General features: G+C 43.0%; 1 protein-coding gene across 5 annotated transcripts in view; it reads left to right on the top strand.

Annotated features, from left to right (window-relative positions):
* Window positions 1–20,959, top strand: part of LOC147724100 (opsin-5-like) — a 1,241,395-nt gene that overhangs the window by 908,546 nt on the left and 311,890 nt on the right. For all 5 annotated transcript variants that reach the window (XM_086965683.1, XM_086965682.1, XM_086965681.1 and 2 more), the window contains one exon: window positions 19,994–20,328. In XM_086965683.1, the coding sequence (XP_086821809.1) occupies window positions 19,994–20,328 (335 nt within the window). The remainder of the gene's footprint in view (window positions 1–19,993; window positions 20,329–20,959) is intronic.

The following is a 20,959-nucleotide window of genomic DNA, read 5'->3' as shown; positions in this document are numbered from 1 at the left end:
ATTTAAGTCTGTCTTAAGTCTGTCTTAAGTTAGTCTTAGGTCTGTCTTAAGTCTGTCTTAAGTCTGTCTTAAGTTTGTCTTAAGTCAAACTTAAGACAAAATCCTAACTTTACTACTACTAAATGCCTTCTGTGAATACCAAAAGTAGTGAGCTTAGGATTTTGTCTTAAGTTAATTCTGTGAATCGGGCACATACTAGCAAACTTCTTTGCCAACCATCCATTTCAAAGTGGGTAGTAGCTCCCACCATTTTAAACCCCCTTCACCGCACCATTTCACACACATCTTACTTACATCACATCCCAGATGTCTCCCATGCCATTAGGTTGCCTCCTGTTTTTCCCCTCTTCTCACAATAAAATGCCTGAACACCAAAAATACCATATATTCTCTAGGTCATCTGGGTACAGCACTTAAACTATAAACAAAATGTTTATGCTCACGCATCCACCACGTTTTGTTCCCCCTGCATATGACTCCTGTAGAATTCTGATGTCCCCCTCCCAGTCCTTCTTATCTTGTCACCTGACCAACCCAGTCTTGCTACTTTCCTTATTGTCCTTAGAGCATGCTTTGCTCCCTTTCGGGTAATGCATTCCTATGCAAGCCTTTCTCAATACCCCAGCATGTGGAAGACTGTCATCCTGGATTGTGTTAGACACCCTCACACACAAAAACGCTCCAGCAATGAACTGGGCACATTCTCCCGATGGCGTAGATTGCCAATAAAATCAAATTCCACCATGCCAACCACACCCTTCCATCTTTGAATCCCCTACAGCTGAAAAGCTCTGAAAACATGTCATGAACAAAGAAAACAATACCGTCTTTCTTCCATCAAACCACACTTCTGGCAGCACGGACATCACCCTCCCCAATACTGCCCATATCAGGGGCTCATTGACCCACTCTCCAGTCTCTCAGGGCCTAGTCCACTGCTCTAATATTCTGGCTCCCAACTCTCTTCCCAACCCCACAAACCACTTACTGAAGAAGGCTATGCTCACTGACTTACTTGTAATCGTCAATCACACATGTTCCACTCTCCTCCCTAATTGCCTTTCATTTCATATTCTTCTCTGTGCTCCTAACTGTAAAAACTCAGAACACGCTGAACATGTGCATTTCTGGCTGACCATGCGAACAAGCCCATCACAAGCTCCATCGTTCTTTTTTGCCAATTTGCCAAACTCTCTGCTGCATCTGCTTTTTCACTTTGTCTGCTCCCTGTGCCAGCCCATGGACTTTCCTCCACTGGGAACGAGATAAAGCATCTGGAGTATCATTGTTGATTTCTGGAATATGCCTGGCTCAAAACGTAATGCTGTCTGTCAAGCAACCCACTCTATTTCATCACGTAGACCCATAGGGACACTCTGTTGGAATGCCGCAAGAATTCCCTCTACATGCCTAAATCTGCCCTGACAACCGCTAACATCATGAACCTGTGATACTGGAGTGGAGTGCTACGCAAACACAAGGAGATGATAAACGAAGCGAAGAAACCTTTCAGACACTCACCACCCAGTCACAGATCTTGGTTGAATCCATCATAGTTCTTTAGCTCACTTCACCACCCCAGTTCAGGCACAGCTATATGTAAATGTAAATCAGTCTTGACCCTTGCCTCATGGGAACAGCCCATCTCGAACTGCAAATCCATGTCTTTCCTGGACCGGAAACAAGCATCCTGGGACCGGTTTCGGGCTAACAGCCCTCATCAGCCAGCAAATCATTTTGGCCCTATGCCTCATGGGAACAGTCCAGCCCGAACTGCCAAGCCATGTCTTCCCTGGACCGTAAACAAGCATCCTGGGACTGGTTTCGGGCTAACAGCACTCATTAGCAGGAGTGTTACTCCTAACATAGTCAGACCCAACCTCTATCAAAATGTCCTATCTAATTGCACAACTCTCCATGCAAAGTTTAGGTGGCCCACAAGTACTTGTATTTCTCTCATCTGCACTTTGTTCTTAGATAACATCCTGCCCAATAGCTCAATCATCACTAGTCTTTTGTTCCCATGTAGCCTAGCTTCCATGTGAAGCAAGTCATTTTCAATCCCTGAGAAGACTATGCTGCTGCTCTGGTCCATCATTTTCTCTACCACTATGGGGCCCACAATTCGGACATGAGCTCTTGAAAACTTACCAGCTTCTGCTGGCAGTCCAGGGAGCCTCCAGCCCTCACAAAAAAGAAATTGTCAAGTACTGTGTGAAAGTCTTGCTTACTGTGGCCTGCGTGAAACCCACTGCAAAAAGGCATTGACATCTTCAAAAACAGCACAAGAGACCGAGCCCTCCCTAGCTAACACTTTATCTACAAACCACTGACCTTTAAACTGCATTACCAATAACCCCAAATTATCCAGATGCACTGGCATCAACCTTAAGGCAACCTTGATGTCACTCTTGACCATCAAAGCTCCTGTAGTGACCTCCTTACTAATGTCAATCACTACATCCATTGGCAAGTATTTTGCTGATGTTAAGTCCTCTGCAATGAAATTATTCACTGGTTGATCCTCTGGCAACCGTTAGTGTTGAATGAATCTGAATTGCCTTTTTTGGAGACCACCTCTGTTGGTGCCGCAAATTTGCTAATCACTAAAGAAGCTTGGCATCCTGCCCTCTCCCAACTCTTTTTCAAGTTTGACAGAACCGCCAACTTCTGCTAATTTGCACTCTTAGATTATTCTGCCTATCTCCTCACTCTTGGACCCCGTAGCCTTTCCTAAAGCCAACCTTTAATCCTTCTCACAACATTTCTAAACCTGTCTCATTGTCATGCTTCCCAACCATTGATCCAATCTCTCCAGCTTTGTTGCATGCACCCTTTCCCAGAGCTCTTGTGCCTCCTGCCTGTTGTCCTCTGGGCCTACTTCTGTGCAAGTGGTGCTTGCATGGCCATTATGAGCACTCATGTCGAAATTAACAGTACTCCCTGATGCACAGCCCTTGATTGCAAGCCCAACATATCCACTTTGCCGTTACAGTCCCCACCCCATGGCACCCACCCCATCTTGGGTGGGAAGCCCTTAAAACACAGTTATTATAAAGAATGTATGAAGAGAAAGTCTAAATAATTATACAGTACCTAATTGGCCTGTGTTAAATATCAAAAAGACTTAAAATGCGACCATTGTTGGGCCCCATGAGTCCATCAGTGAGTATGAGGGGGGAAGCCTGTACTCAAACCTCCGTCAAGGCTACTCCCTGTCTGTAAACCTGACCACACTCGCCTGAGGCTCTGATGCCAGATCCCTCCTTATACTCACCAATGGACTCATGGGGCCCAATGATGGTTGCATTTTAAGTCTTTTTGATATTTAACACAGGCTAATTCGATGCTGTATATTTATTTCGACTTTTTCTTTATAAATTCTTTATAATAACTGTGTTGATTGTGACACCTGGAGTGGGAACATCATTTTCCTTCTAGGTCCTGACTAAATGCCTTGGGGAGAGGCATGAAACTAGTTGACCATAAGGGGAAACAATAGGTACTGACGCCTAGGGTTTTCCCACATGTCCCCAGATTTTAGCACACCTTCTTTGGGGTAGGGAATACATTTGTTTTTGGACCCTCAAACGTGGTATTTTTAACCATTTTTTCACTTCGCTAAAAACCCACTCCCTTTGAATTCATCATAGGTGGATAGGTGTATAGGGACCCCCCTATATTTAACAATATAGTGCTCCAGCGTATCCCTTGGTAGCAGCACACCCCTGTCCTTAGGGGACAGGGATGTACCCAATGATGAAGCATGCCACCAAGGGGAAACCCAGGTAGGTGAGGGTTTTATGAAAAGAAATAAACCTTTTCTTTTCCTTTTGTGTCTTCTGCAACGTATTAAAAACCCCCCTTCCCTTTTTGAGGGTACCTCTCTTGATTATTTCTATAGTACTGTGGAGGACAGGTTCCTACTTTAACCGACCTCTACTCTCCCCCTTCTGTTTTTGATATATAATCTAACAGCAACATTTCCCTGCCTGCACCTTTCCCCCACTGCACAACACTCATCCACAGCACCCCACGATTCTGCATGTCATCATATACCCATTCTTTTCACAAAATATTTCTTGATCCGTCCGAGGAAGCCACACCAAACCATACCCAGTTACCAGTGCCATGGATCACCACCACTGTCAGGCCAGCCGCTGTCAACCATGCTGACACTTCCTTCCAGGACATCTCAGCCACACTTAGATCTCCCTGGTCCCAGCTGTCCATGTGCTGTGCTGGCGACTTACTCTGCTGCAGAAGGCCCAGGGAGACGGATGGTCTGACCTCACCACCCTCCTCATCGGTCACCCCTCTGGCACCAAGACTCACTTGCCTCCATGCCCCACCAGTGAAAACATGAACCTCTCCACCCCTGTGACGTCCTCTGCCCTCACTTGCTTCTCTAGTTCCTCTTTGTATCTTCTTGGCTTTTGAGGCCCCTGCTCTCCCATCCTATTCTTCTTACTGCTATATACTTTCCAGTTCCTGTTCGTGCCTCCAATGCCCTCTTTGCCCACTGCTCCTCCCCCTTCCAAGTTCCCGTCTTCCTCCATCCCCCCAGCTGCTCCACTCTAACATTATTGTTATCAACACAGATGCTTTCCCCCTTGCCTGTCCTGCTTAGACCATTAATTTTCCATTTTCTCTGCTTTCTGTCCCTTTTTTATTTCTATTGGGTTAACAATATGCCCCCATGCCGGTGTCATGTAGTCAAGTGACGTTGAGCATGCTGCGGCAGGCTGCACTACCTAGCCTAGTGCTCCGTCCCAACCAGCGCCTGCTACCGCGGGCCAGGATTCTACTGTGACACTTACTGTGCTCTGGTCTGTCCTCTGCCAATGGGTGTTCTGCTGTGCACTTATAATTGGAGTCTTACACCTTCCTCCTCTTCTGGTAAGCTTACATCCCGTTGTCTGCGTATTGCCCCAGCCCAGTGGGGTATGTGGACTGCAGGCACCACCCTGCTGCACAGTATGTGCTATACCCCCGCATTAATTTTTGCTAGCGGTGAACAATCGAGTACTACCTCTGGGACCCCTTGAGCTGAATGGCACTGAGGGCACCCATGGCTTTGGCCCACGACTTTCTTTGCTCATGGTACCAGCAAGGTCCTCTCAACCCACCTGCCTGATCACCTACCGCACCTCCTCAATTGCCTTATCACCCACCATTTTTTAACTGGCCTAACCCTTCTCTGAATGCACTAATCCAGAAATCAAAACGTTATTCTGCCTTCAGTCCAGCCACTGTGTCACCTCCTAAGTAATGGGGACTCCTTTTACCACATTTGTCCTGACCCCAGCTACCAACCTCTAATCAACTACGAGGTGTCCCAGTGGCTGGACCAACTGCCCAAAAAGCTTGGGGAGCAGCTCCCCTACTGTGTTACCTCTAAGCCTATAATAGGGGTCATGGTGCACTGTATGATCTGCCCAATATTGCTTCCTACTTTGATATTCTAGTCAAGAGTCTTTTGAGCATTTTTTTAATGCTGTATGATAATCCATGACTACACGAAATCTCTGGTAATCTATATGTACAGGTTCCGCAGTTGTAATAAATAGGAACTTTTAGAACCTTTCAAACCGAATATCGAGAGATCAACAGAGAGCCAACTCATAATGTTTCAAGATTTTTAAGTTTTATATATTTTAAACTTACAAAATATTAATCTTTCTAAACAACTGTTTATGGATTTGATGATAAAACAATCAAATACATAAACAAGTAAGTCTACGCGGCTGCATTGTTCATTTCTTGGAAGTTTCATTATGTACCATCAATTGATGACTACAATTTAATCCATACTAATGGCCTTATTGATGAGGCTTTGCGACAGTTTTGGGCCACCGTTCCGTCACTTTTTGTGATGCATCGGTGGCGTAAAACATGCCCCCTCATGCCCTATTTACAAAGTGACACATCTAAGCAGATGCGTCACTTTGTAGACCCCTACGCTACATTATACCTGCTCCAGGTATAATGTATGCAGGAGAAGGGGGCGTTCCCACGCAAGTAAGCCTCGTAGAAGTGACGCAGTTAAATCTATGTGATTTCACTGCACCACTTTTAGGACGCAAATGCGTCAAAGCCTCATGGCAGGCGTAAGGGTGATGCAGTGCTATATTCATAGCCCTCCCCCTGCATTGCTGGAGTTGCGTCATGCTTTCGACACAAATACAGCAATTAGTCCTTTTCGCATCGACAGATAGGTCAGTAAAACAGATGTATCTGTCATTCCTCGCGACATCATGCGTCATACAGTAAATATGACACATCCATCATGTCGCAAGGAGGGTGCAATGAAAAGTGACGCATCACTGTTTTCATGCAGCGATGCGTCACTTTTCATAAATAGGCCCCTCAAGCTCCACAGATGACGTTTGCCTGTAAAAGGTTTTCAGCTGAGCACTCTGCTTATGGGCACAGTTTGCTCTAAAGCCCATCTTCAAATCGTTTCTATGGGAACCCGGTCCTTGCACATTGGTTTCTGGACATCTACTCTGACTCTGCTGACTAAATTCAGGTTGATTGCAGTTCAATCTTGAAAATGGTCATTGTTGCTTATTGCTTTGTTTTTGTTTCCTATATTTAAAGAATATAATATCCATTCAATATTTCTGTTCTGCATTTCTATCCAGAATCCCAAAACATGTTTACCAAACCTGATACCATAGGATGTTTTTGCAAAGGATAAACAAATGTTCAAAGAATTATGAAGGCGTACATGGACACATTATGGTGGGCAAAGCAGTATTGGAATGTTCTTTCTGAAACACAGGCACTCCTAAAACTCTCTTCTAACTTACCACCAAACACTTGAAAATGGACCTTCACTACAGACGGGCTGCAAAACTAGAACCAGCTGGATGCAGGGGGCACTTGGTCCGGGGCATCTCCCTTGGCTGCACTTAATGCACATGCCCATTGGCCACGGTGCAGACTGGGCACAGAGCTGGTCAACCATGTGCAACATTTGGTTTTGCTTTATATCAACTTCTCTTGACCTGAGAGGCCTATTCACAGTTTCTCTGCCACAGTAAATACACCGGAATGAGAAGCGGGCTTGTTATTTACTGTACATAGCCAACTATTCCAAAAGCCAACACTACAATTAAAACACCCTAGTTAACATCCTGGTAAGATTGTTCCATCATAATTCAGATGACAATCTCACTAAACACTTCAATTTTTATGAAAATATGGTAAGACAGAAAAATATTGCAAACCTTTGAAATTCACCCATTTAATTAGCCATAAAATTGTAACTCACATCCCAAAATGCGATGCAAAACCCCCTAAGTTGTATCACAGATGACATGTTGGGAGTGGGCAGAAAGGTGCATCTTGGGATAGCCTGACAATAGTGATGACATATGACTAAAGTCACCACTGATGGCACCTCTAAAGGCATGAAATAAGGGAAAATTATGGTGTCATCCATTATATCACCAGTGACATTACTGATAAGATACCAAGAAAATATAGTTGGAAGGTTCCCCTGGTTCTATTCACAGGGAGGGGAGCAGGTACAGTGAAAAAATAAAACCCTGTGGTTTATTTTTGGTCATCAAAGAAGTCAAATATGTTGACTATTTGTTAGAACAGTGTGGCATATAGGGGAGGGGGGGGACGAAATGCTAATTAGAATGCATTATGCAATGTACACTTAACATTAGTACCAATGGATGTCACTCTTAAGTACAAGAAACAATTGAACTAAAATTTATAAAAATGTATCACAATTTATTAAGGTACCTCCCTGTTAGGGTTACACTCTAAATTAAAAACATGGGTTTAAAACAATACATTTCATTATAAAAAACGATTTCAATAAACATAAAGCAGTCAAAAAACAAGGGTCGACGCAGCGTTTCGGTGGTTATGAAATAGTTGCACCTTCATCAGGACGTTTTGACTAGATTAACTTGAAGTCTTAAGATTGAAGACTTTGTTGAGAACAAGACTTTTCTTTAATGTTGTCTTGATCTAGCGAGGATCTTAGGGCGAAACTGGGCCTCTTAAAGGTTTTTTCGCTCATATATCGGCACGGAGGAGCCACCGTAGTTAATTACGTGGTCTTGTCCAAATTGACCTTAGGGATTCCTTCTTCACATTGGAATCACGGGAAAAAAAGAGACTTTGCGTCTATTCTGTTGATGGCGCGGTGCGTATTTCGCAGATTGATTTTAGGGAGTCGATCTCCCACTTGATAGCCTCGTTTGTATAAAGCAGCCTCCCTGCTCCTCCGTGTCCGGGTCTTCATAGAATAAATTATTCTAAAATCAATCTGCGAAATACGCACCGTGTCATCAACAGAATAGATGCAAAGTCTCTTTTTTTCCCGTGATTCCAATGTGAAGAAGGAATCCCTAAGGTCAATTTGGACAAGACCACGTAATTAACTACGGTGGCTCCTCCGTGCCGATATATGAGCGAAAAAAACCTTTAAGAGGCCCAGTTTGGCCCTAAGATCCTCGATAGATCAAGACAACATTAAAGAAAAGTCTTGTTCTCAACAAAGTCTTCAATCTTAAGACTTCAAGTTAATCTAGTCAAAACGTCCTGATGAAGGTGCAATTATTTCATAACCACCGAAACGCCGCGTCGACCCTTGTTTTTTGACTGCTTTATGTTTATTGAAATCGTTTTTTATAATGAAATGTATTGTTTTAAACCCATGTTTTTAATTTAGAGTGTAACCCTAACAGGGAGGTACCTTAATAAATTGTGATACATTTTTATAAATTTTAGTTCAATTGTTTCTTGTACTTAAGAGTGACATCCATTGGTACTAATGTTAAGTGTACATTGCATAATGCATTCTAATTAGCATTTCGTCCCCCCCCCTCCCTTATATGCCACACTGTTCTAACAAATAGTCAACACATTTGACTTCTTTGATGACCAAAAATAAACCACAGGGTTTTATTTTTTCACTATTACTGATAAGATGACATTGAAGATCAGGACAATTGGGCTTTTTTGCACTCTTCTACCCTTTTTTATAAATTATTGAAAAACTCATATACATTAAGAAAAGTTATTCAGAGATCAATTGTATTTATGTTATTGACAAACAAATTGCACTGTGAACTTAGAGAAGGACTCCCACACTTAAGGGACTGGATTCCATCTGCCATCATGGTGGTGACCGGGACCGTCCGCAATACATGCGGAGGTCCCACACACCCAATAAGGATGCGACCGCCAAGGTCGCATTTTGCACTTTAACATTGAGGCGGGTGCAGCACCTGCCGCAATGTTCAAAATGCATGTTGTGCATTTCACTGCACTACGTGGCAATCACCACACGGTGCCTGTCACTTGGTGCAGTGAAATGTAGGTGGTACTATGGGTACCCCCTCAGTGCACCCACACCTCTCCCAAAAACTAAGGGGGCTCGCAACGGGCCCCCAAAGCCAATCTCCACCAGTCTTTTAATGGTGGTTTCGCCGCCAGGGAAAGGCTGGCTGAAGACAGCATCCTAATTTGGCGGACGGTGCCTGCTAGGTACAGCCACCATTTTATGAATGCAGCCCGCACCGCCAGGCAATTGGTACGATTGCCTGTGGCGGTTCCGTGGCAGACGGTCTTTGCATCTGTACTGTCCAAGGCTGGATCTGCCCGCCATCATAATGTGGTGGGGGAAATCGTGGTCTGATGGCAGAAGGACTGCCACCGCATGGCTGGAGGTGGCGGTCCTTCCGTCATCGTAATCAGCCCCCCACTATGATAAAATGTATTGACATTTAGCACAAGACAAAATTATTGAGATTAGATTTAGGACTGATTTGTAAAAATACATTTAAAATAGGGGGGAAACAAAATCATGAAAGCTAAATGTTTTGGGCCAGACCCAAACCTTTTTCGTGTGGGTTTGGGTCACAAAAGTGACTCAACCTGCGCAAAACATTTTTGGGATTTACTTTCCAGCACAAAACTTGTTTGTGCTTGAAAGATGCTAAAAGTAGCTCAAATCAGAGTAAAGCACTGCTTTGTGGTACTCTGCGTCAGAAGGGTGTAACATGTGTGGTACATGATTATTCCAATGCTACCACCCATACCTTTTGATGCTAAACCCTATCTACTAACAAAAGCAGACAGACTTTGGAGCAGGCTTTAAAAGCAGAAATACTTGTATTTCTCCAACTTTGGATGTGGGGAGCACTGTACAACACACGTACAAAGTAAGAAAAGTTTTACAGTTTGTCTAGGCATAGTATTTTACACTTCCAGTCCAAACCTATGATAGACTTACGCAGACACCCTTAGACTATGATGTAAAGGTGTGTGTGTGGCACACAGCCTGATTTTGCACCAGCACTAGGGAGAGGGGAGGAGAGGGCCAGATTTCTGGGAAAGATAGTGCCATATTTCTGTAGATATGGCACTTTCCTCCTCTCTATCTGTCACGCCATGGAGTGTAGTAACTTTAGGTGCTGCACTGAGTTGTGTGACAGGGTCGTATATCTGGCCCTTTGACTCCTTTGCTATTAGTACTTCAACAAATAGGCAATGGGAAGCACAATTACGAAAAATAAAATTTAAATCCAGCATAATAACAATGAGGTTGTTTAAAAGAAATTTTAAGTTGAGTCCATGTATGTTTCCTGCGCAAAAGTACTGGCTGTTAGAGGTGATGGGAGCAATGTTGGATATATTTTTGTACAATACCTAGACATACCTACTGCAGCTTGCTACTCAGCAATGCCACCACATCTTTTCCATTAAGATGCGAATTTGGGTTAAACTGTAAGTGAGCAAAAAGCAACCAGTGACTCACAAAATGCAATTGTAGCAACTGAAACAACCCCCATCTTGCCTTAAGCCGGGATTGTCTGAAAGAGGTTCTGCATTAGATCACAACAAACCAACTAGAATGGCAAAATTATAGTACTTAGAAACATATGGGAATGAGACTAGGCCAGATGGTACAAGAAAAGGGTACAAAGAAGCTGTAAAAAAAAGGATTGCTGTCACTATAAACTGAAAACTCTGAATGTTTTCAGGAACAGTTACTTGGCAATATGGTACATGGAATCCCCAAAAATACTGATGTGGCATTCCAAGATGAATGCCCATCACTGTTTGGCACTAGCGGGGTTAGCATCATAGAAGGGAAATTGGAAAGCTTAGAAGACCCACTTGCCATCAAGTAGTTATGATACAAGGTGATCTCTAAAACGTAACCATATTGATGTTTACAAACAATGTAGAAATATGTCTGAATCAATTGCTGCTTAAGTTAGTGACATCATAGCAGAAGTGATTATATATTTTTTAACAAACTACATATATATTATTTGTTTATAACAAGACAGCATTCGATTAAAAAAGAAGATTCTCCATTGCAGAAGACTACAATATGTAGCTTAAAGATATGTGGGTTGACAGCCACTGTTTTACTGCCTGGATCCAACGCATCTATGTCAGAATGTAAAGTTAATACGCGAGGGATAAAATAAAAATAATTGAAATTATTATAGCAACAAGTAATATGGATTATGTTATTGTATAGCCTAATACTGATAATTGTAGGATTACAAAAAATGTTTCATAGACTTTTGTCTAAAGTTTGTGGCAAAGTTCCTAAAATGTTCAAAATTTTGAACCAGTTTCAAAAGGTTTCGACAAGGGTTCAGGATACACTTATGCAACAGGGAAACATGGAGCTCAATATGGCCAACCTGTCCTCATTCAAACGAGACGTGCTGAGGGCCTTTTGTAGGGACAGGGAGATCAAAATGGGAGTTAAGGCAAAGAAGAATGAGCTGATCTGGGCCCCTAAAACTTGGGAGAAGGCACATAGAGTACCTCCACTCCTGAAGAAGGAATTGCCCCAAAGCAGTTGGAAGAAGATAATGTGGAGGAGGATGCCAACCTACACCAGACCAAGGGTGACTACCAGAGAAGACTCCATCACTAGACAGAGGTCCTTTCAAGAAACCATGGCAGCACTGGACCTGGCGGAAAGCCATATCACTGGCTGAGAAGAGATTGGCCCTGGAAGAGAGAAGGGCCAGGCTGGGACTAGAGCGCAGAGAAGATGGTGACAGCAGAGGTGTAACTGCTGACCTGGGTGCCCCTGATGTTTGGTTTCCCATAGGTATTGTTCCTAGCTATGTCCAGGAGGGTAACATGGACAAGTGGCTGCACCCATATGAGAGAGCTCTCAAAATTAGGAAGGTGTGTACACAACACTGAGGAACACTACTATGGGAGCTAGTACCAGTAGGTGGTAGGACCCTACTACCTACACTAAAGGATGAGATAGCAGAATCCTATCCACATAGGGACACAGCACTGATTGAGCTCTTTGGTTTGACCCCTGAAGAGTATAGGCAGAAGCTTAGGACAACACAAAAGGGGACTTCACTGAGATGGACTCACCAGTTAAGGCATTAGATGGTTAGACAAAAGGCAACTAAAAATAAGGTTAACTCCAAAGTGGCCCCAAAAGATCCCAAGTGGGTTGTGTGGACACTCCTGAGTCACATCGCATTCAAAGAGGAGGGGGTATCAAGGAATGAAGTTTCACCCCTCAAAGCCTGGGGTGTGTTTTAACTGTACTTTGCTAGGATGCAAGAGGCAAAACTCAGTGTGCACAAAGAAAACACCCACCGGTGGCCAGCCCAAAGTGTTGGCTAGACTAGGGATGGGGTGGGCGATTGCCCCTAGAGATACCAAAGGGTACACAGAGGCCAGCTCAGAGTCCATGGGTAGGGGGAACATTAAACATTTAGCCCACAGGCCTCCGAGTTTGGAGAAGTACCAACAGTAGCCATAAATGAAAGGGGTGGAGGTGAAGGCTCTGCGGGATACTGGTGCCAGTATAACCATGATGGTGGCCAAACTGGTTTCCCCAGATCAGATCTTACCTCAAGAAGTGCACAAAATTACCAATGCTGACAATGTAACAAATAAGGCTGAAGGAAAACATTTTGTAGCAAACGCACAAAGAGGTATGGATAATGCCGGCATTCTTAGATAAGTTCAAAAAAATGAATGCTGAGGGCTTTTTTTGCTAAACTTATGGAACCTCTCGGGTGGGGATATCAATGTGTGAGTACATAGGGCCAGCCACACAAACGATTTGGGCCCCTGAGTTGTAAACAATTAACTGGTAGCTACTAATAGAGGTGGGGCGACCCAGGTGCCTTATGGGGAGCGTAAAAGGGCAGCATCTGAAGAAATGACACGATATGGGTACAAAACTAATTGGTAATACTACTGAAACCCATTGATGGGGATGTGCGATAATGTACAAAGGAGCATGAGAAGGAGCCATATGATAAAACAAATATTTAAAGCTAGAGATAGCAGTAAGAAGGAAAAGAAAGATCAAAACATGAAACAAATATCTGCTATGTATATTATTCACAGATAGCGGGATCCTTGAAAATACCTGGATAGACTTATCGAGAGTCTACAGGGGTTGAAAAAAACACGGGTAAAATAAAGACTCCTGTACTATTGGGAAATCCACGTACAAAAACAGCACTTCTATACCTAAGGTAAGCCATGAAGATAATAAAGGGGAGGGCTATTTTAATAACTATAAGTTATTAGAAAATAAATAAATAGGTGCCTCGACGGTTTTGGTGTCCCTCAATGTTTGCAGCTGTTAAAGGTGGTTTATCTGTATGACCTACACGGGGCATGTATTAAATAAGGAAACAGGAGAAACAGGATATCAAAAGCACGTCCAACAGCAAAAAGAGGGATTGGACACAAATACCAAATCCCAAGGTAATAAAATATAAAATAAAAATAAGGAACAGTATAGAAAAAAGTAAATTTGAGAAACATAAACAATGTTGCCTACAGTTATTCCATATTTTTAGGAACAGATTCAGCAATAAGCAGGAATAATGATGTGAAAATACCTAATCCCATCTAATGGTACGATCATCATCCATTATGGTCAGTACAATTTCTAGAATCTAAGAAAACAACAGTATGAATGAAGTATGTGGGAACTATGGACTTCGAATAACAACATGGAAGGGCTTTTAGGAGAATATTAATGCAAAGGGAGGGTTACCCCTAAACCCAAATTGAAATGCAATGCATATAAGATCCATGTATGTTGGATAATCTTAATGCTTATAGGGCTGAAGTAATTTGATTTTATACTGAATGTTTCTATTTGATGACATTGTGCATGGCCAATATGTTGGTTGATATTTATCTTCTCTTTTGTATAGATATAATTTCTGTAATGAGGAGCAAAGGGACCCCCTATTGGTTTTTGTCCTGAAGAAGGTGGCTGCAGTTCACAAAGTCTATATATCACCGAAACGCGTCAAAGCCTTGGTTTATTAAGATCCAAAAAAATCAGAGACATTTAGATACAAAATAAATCTTTTTACTAAAGGTTCCCATATATCATGCACTGTATTTGGATCATAAGAATTTCAACAGACAATTATAACTGTATTTTTGTAGGGGTCTTTGGTTTCCTTATTATTGTTCTCTTTTAGTTGAATGTATTGACATAAGATATTGTAATGTATAAACTGTGATTTTATATTTTATATGTATTGTATATGTGTATATCTCTGGACAAATTCCGAGATTTTTAATTGACATAGGAGAGGAAAGAAAACTATTTTTACATTTAAAAATGTAAGCGTTACATTTCAGTTTGGGTATCTAATTTTAATCTAGACTTATATGCAAATAAAAAAGTTTTTGGACATCTTCTCTGGACAATAAGTGTAAGACAAAGCCTGTTGAGTGAATGTGTTGAGGGTGAAAGTGCATGAGATTTCCTCCAGGGATCTTCTATTTTGCTTAATGGTCCTAAGAGCCCTGTTCCCTGGAACGCGTTGGGCCATCTCTCTCTTTGTCTACACACCAATGTAACAAAATCACACCATATGGCTGTGGTTGACTTTGAGTCAGGAGGAGTTACTCGCCCGACAAAACTAGCTGTGTCCCCTGCTACAGAGGGCCAAGGGGGAGTTTTAAGGGGTCCCGGAGCCTGAAACAATGATCCAGATCCCTAGAGCTAAGGGAAGATACAGGAAGGATAGCAATCTGACTTTCAAAAGCCCACAGGGTCAGAAGGAGCCCAACCCTCAGGGGGAAGATCTAGCTCCTGGAGGGGACACTGATGCCCTGAAAGACTTGGCAGAGCTTCTAGGAAGAAGGAGGTCTTTCCAGAGAGGGCCTCAGTCAAGGACAGAGGACATGCCTCATGGTAAAGGACCTGCATCAGTTAGCTGCCAGATTGGAGCTGGGGATACCAGTAGTGCCCATAAGGTATACTGGGAGGTGGATCTCCTGTACAGCAAGTTAAGGGACCCTAGACCAGGTGCAACTCGATGATTGGTGGTCCCCCAGAAGTGCAGGGAGTTTCTCCTTAACCTGGCAGATGATTTCCCATTTTCTTCACCTGGGGCATAACAAGACCTGGGAGAGGCTGACCAATCACTGTTACTAGCCCCAGAATTCTGAGAAGTTCAAGATGTTTTGTTGCTCCTGTGTCACCTGCCCATGCCAGGGGCAAGGCAGGGGGCAAGCCAAAGGCTCCCCTAATATCACTTCCAGTGATGGGGATTCCATTTGAGATGATGGGGATTTACATTGTTGGCTCCCTAGACCCCCCAACAGCCTCAAGGAATACGTTTATCTTGGTGGTAGTGGACCACACCACTAGATCTAGAGGCTACACCCCTTATGTCAGCATCTGACCCTGCAGTGGCTTGACCCCTCCTGGGTATCTTCATCAGGGTTGGTTCCCTAAAGAGGTAATCTCACCTCGAGGCACATATTTCATGACTATGTAGGATTTGCGTGCTGTGATTTACAAGTTCAACCCCCAATTCACATGTCTAGTTAAAAGATTCAACAAGACAATGAAAGTCATGATCCTGGAGTTACCTGAGAAACTCAGAATGAGATGGGATGTCCTCTATAATGCCTGCTATTTAATTGCAGCGTGGTTCCTCAAAAAGGAGTTGGATTTAGCCCCTTTGAGTTGTTCTTTCGGCACTCTGTAAGGGGTTCACTAAGGTTTGTTAGGCATGGTTGAGAGAGACCCCTCAAGGAACCAAAGCTAGACATAGTGAACAATGTGCTTGGCATTTGCTATAGGATGGTTAAGTACACAAAGAATGCAAATAGGAACCTAAGGGCCAGCCACGAGCTTGTTAAACACTGGTATGACCAGAAATCTTCCTTAGTTGAGTACAAAGCAGAAGAGTGTGGGTCTTGGGTTTGTGGCACCCAGAGCACTGCAGGACAAGTGGACCGGGTCACACCTCATCTTAGTGAAGAAGGGGGAAGTCACCTATCTGGTAGACTTGGGTGCCCCCAGGAACCCTCACAAGGTCATCCATTTTAACAGGCTCAGGTTGCACCTTGACAGGGCAGACATCCCCATGCTAATGATGACTGACTGAAGGAGGAGAGGAGGAAAAGAGTGAGCACCTTCCAGACCTCTTATTCCCCAATCACCAAGACGGAAGTGTGGAAGGAGTAGTTCTCTCCTCCTCCTTGACAGAACAGCAACAAAGAAACTGTGTTCAGTTATTGAGGTAGTTTTCTGGACTGTTTTCTCTGACGATAGGTCTGACAACATGACGTACCCATGATATGGACACTGGTGACAGCTCAGCATGCCTGTCAAGAGCAAAATGTACAGGTTGTCTGACCAGGTTAAGGCCAGCATAAAGTCTGAGGTTGCCAAGATGTTGGAGTTGGGGGTGAATGAGCCCTCCTGTAGTCCTGAGATGAGGATCTTTAAGGACTACAGGGTCCTCGATACAGTCACTAAATCTAATTCCTACCCAATACCAAGGTCTGATTGACAGGTTGGAAGCAGTGGCATGAGGTTATTGGTAGATAGCCCTCAACCCAGGATAGGTCTCCTTTTTCCATACCCGAAGCCACTTTCAATTCATAGTTATGCCCTTTGGGTTGAAAAATGCACCTGCCACCTTCCAAATGTTGGTTGAGAACTGTCAGGTCTGGAAAGTTTCTATGCAGCCTATCTTGATGCTATAACTGTATCTAGTTCCACCTGGGAGGATTGCCTGTCAACCTGGAAGAAGTGTAGGCAGACCTGACTATCAAGGCCAGTCAGTGCCAGATAGGGCAATGCTCTGTAATGAGCTTGGACCACTAAGTTGGTGGAGGCCATGCCTAACTACTTTAACCCAAGATCTAGACAATTCTGGACTGTGAAGCTCCTAAGACTCAGACCCAAGTTAGGGCCTTTCTTGTGCTAATTGGGTACTACAGGAGATTTGTGAACGGTTATGGTACCATAGTGGTACCACTAGTTAAACTTCCCTTCCAGAAGCAACCCAGAAAGGTAATCTGAACTGAGCAGTGCCAAAAGACTTTTGACACCCTGAAGGAAACTCTGTGCTCAGCCTCCGTCCTGGAGGTACCTGACTTCAGTAGGAAATTCATTGTTCTGGCAGATGCCTCTGAACATGGGTTAGGGGCAGTGCTGCCACAGGCAAATGATTTGGGACAGGATCAGCCAGTTGCCTTTACTAGCAGGCAACTTCTCTTCAGGGAGCAACATTGGAGTGCCATTGAGAGGGAAGCCTTTGCTGTGTTGTTGTTTAATCCCTAAAGAAACTGAGATCCTAATTGTTTGGGACTCACTTTTGAGTTCACATTGACCATAGACCTCTATTATGGTTGGACCTCTTAGGTGGTTGATGCAGTTTGAACCTCAAGTTGTTGGGTTGGTCTATTTTCCTACTGGGTATGAACTCCACAGTGGAACAACGATCTGGGACTGGATATACTAATGCAGCTGGCCTTCCTAGGTTGTTCCACTTAGATGATGAGAACCACAAGGATAAAGATTATTGATTATCACCTTCCATCTGGAGGGGGTCATGTAAGGAAATTCATCTTTTTGTATGGTTATCCACAAGTACTTTGATTGATGCTGCTGTTTTTCTTTACTCTGAAAGGGCACTGAGGCCTATTAACCAGATCTCAGTCCCATGACCCTAAATTGTCTATGTTGCATTTGCTATACCCAATTGAATTAGGCTAAATTACCTGGAAGTCCCTAGTATGTGGAACCCAGGGCATGGAAGTTAGCGAGTCACCACAAGGATTGCTGCACTGGTTGTTCCACCTTGGCTGTGACACATGTGCAGTTTAAACTGCTAACCCAAATTCAACTTTTAAACCAATGGCAAAGTCAATCCTCCCTCTGCAATATGTGTTAGTCACCTCCTATCTTAGGCCTACTGACCCCTGCCGCAAGGTGCAGCATATGTCATGGGCAGAACATGTATGTTGCATGTTCTGGCAGTGCAAAAACAAAACTGTTGTTTTTACTGTGAGAAAACGTTTTCACCCCATTGGTGAGTAAAGGGTTAAACACTGACCCCTCAGATGTGCTAACTCCTGAACGGTAAAACCAAAGTTGATGCTCCAAGATATCAAACACCTAGTTACATTAAGCCCGACTTGATCCTCAAGTCAAAATTAATGTAACATGATGAACTGGGAACATTTTGCCAAGTTGCCATTTTGTTGCCTTTAGTCTTCTGTGCCCTTAACGGTTGAACAAGGAGCCTGCCTCCAAGACAGCTTCATGCCCTTCTGCGGAGACGTGATAAAGACTTCCAGGAAATGCTCACAGAGAAGTTGTATCCAGAGTTGAGCCAAAGCAGAAACTCCAAGGGTCTGTTGGCTGGCCTTCTGGTGACAGCACAAGGCCAGAACATCTGATAAGCCTGATGGGGCAAGTCCATAATCTTCAGACTGCTGCCAACCGCACCATGCAGCATCATAGACCAAGAACCAATTCTCAGTGTTACAGCCAAGTTTGCTGAGTCTGGGAGAGTTTTCGGAGGTCAGGTTGAATGCCCAGAAGTTAAGTTACCTGCCAGGAAACGATCTGGCTGTAAACACGATACTGGGCAATTGCTAACGCTGGGGTGACTGGTCTTCTACCAGCTCTTAGAGGACTTTGATGGACGTCGATCCAATGACCAAGACTGCCTCACTTCCTTCATTGACCATGAAGCAGTCACATATATATCCCCAATCAACACATCCTGCATTGCCTCCATAGCATCCTTGAGCATCGTCAGCATCCATCATCCCTTGCATCAAGGCCACTTCCATAGGAATCCTGTGCAAACGGGATGAAGTGCTTGGGAATGCCTGGAGACGGCTTCATCTGTAACTGTCTCTGTGGACCTTGCTGGTCATCCAGATCAGCTTTCTACAGGAGTTGGTCACCTAAAATGACTCTAAGTGACAGCAATGCAGCTAACCCAATTATTTGCTGGAAAAGAGTCTGTCAAATTTATTGAATTTGCCAATGCTTGTGTGCAGTTGAGTGAAATGCTTGGATTTACTGAACACTTGTAAATTTCATATCCCTGGAACCCTCCAGTGGATTGTTTTCATTGTGGTGTCTAAAATACATGAAATTAAATCTATTTTATAAATTGTTGCTGGATTTTTTGAGTGTCTTGTCGACTTCTTCTTGAATTGTTTTGGTGCTGTGTGAGAGCTTTACACTAAAAGAGGTTGGTAAGTGTATTACATGGTGAGGTAGCACAGCCACAGCACTACATTCCCCCCATTTCCTCACAATAGGCCTGATTCACAAAGGTAAACTTAGACATTTAGTCTAAACTTAGACAAACATCTATATTTATGACTTTGGAAATTCACAAAGGGCATTTACGAGTACTATCTTTATGTCTGCACTATGGTCAGAGATTCGGCCTGAGTATTGACATAAGGATAGTACTTGTAAATGCCCTTTGTGAATTCCCAAGGTCATAAACTCAGACGTTTAGACCAAACATCTAAGTTTACCTCTGTGATTCTGGCCAATGTTTATTCAAATAATGTAGTTAGTTTGGTAGATTAATTATTTGGACTAATAATTTATTTGAGAAGATTATTTTTTATTTGATTTGTTAATTATTTTGTAATGAAATCAAGCTGAGCACATAAGTTCACTTTCCCTTTTGTTTTCCAGGCAATAGATTTGGTCATGAACATGGGAAGATCTTGATTGCCTGTTCATGGGCATATGCTGCCATTTTTGCCTGCTCGCCATTGGCACATTGGGGAGAGTATGGGGCCGAACCATATGGAACCGCATGCTGCATCGACTGGCATGCCTCGAACATCAACACTCTGGCCCTGTCCTACACCATAGCACTGTTTTTGTTTTGCTACATCATCCCATGTGGAATAATTATTACTTCGTATACCCTTATCTTGATAACTGTGAAAGAGTCCAGGAAAGCAGTCAAACAACACGTGACAGGACCAACACGGATGAACAACATACAAAGTATTATAGTCAAGGTATTTCAGAAACTTTTACTTTCGATCTTGATGTGTGGTCAGTGGCTAAGGAACATTGTTCATTATGTTCTAATTGTAACCCATCCTTTAAAACATCTAAGACAAAATACAGAAAAGGGTTGAAATGTATGAAAATGTGTTTATGTCCAAAGACAATATAAGCAAGTTAAACCATCTGAAATATACAGACATTTCCTGATCATATAGACTACATAAATTATACACGTATGCAGCTAGAAATGTTCACAAGAGTCAACATTTTATGTGAATTCCATACCTTTGCATGCTCATCTTATGCTACGTACACGTTACTCCTAAATGAAATTGTATTAGATTAGGATTGGTAAAGTATCACAAGCTACATGGATAGAGTAGGATAAATTTAGTTTCGCAGAATTCACTTATTGGTTCTTTAAAATGTATGAACTGTTTTTTTTTCTTGGTAGGAACTCGATTTTGCTTTTCTCAAGGTGTCTTTTTCTGCCTTTATCTTGATAACTGCCTAGTTTCTTGACTACATGGACATTGGCCCACACCTCTTGCTGTACAGATCAAGCATTACCAAATAGTAAACAATCTAATTGAAAATGTTTGAAATTGCCAAAATAGCGAACAAATATCAGATGACTAG

The sequence above is a fragment of the Lissotriton vulgaris genome, chromosome 4_1 (assembly GCF_964263255.1).
Source record: "Lissotriton vulgaris chromosome 4_1, aLisVul1.2, whole genome shotgun sequence".
In the NCBI taxonomy this organism is placed as follows: Eukaryota; Metazoa; Chordata; class Amphibia; order Caudata; family Salamandridae; genus Lissotriton; species Lissotriton vulgaris.
Note: the sequence above shows the minus strand (reverse complement) of the source record. Positions and strands in the feature narration are given on the sequence as shown.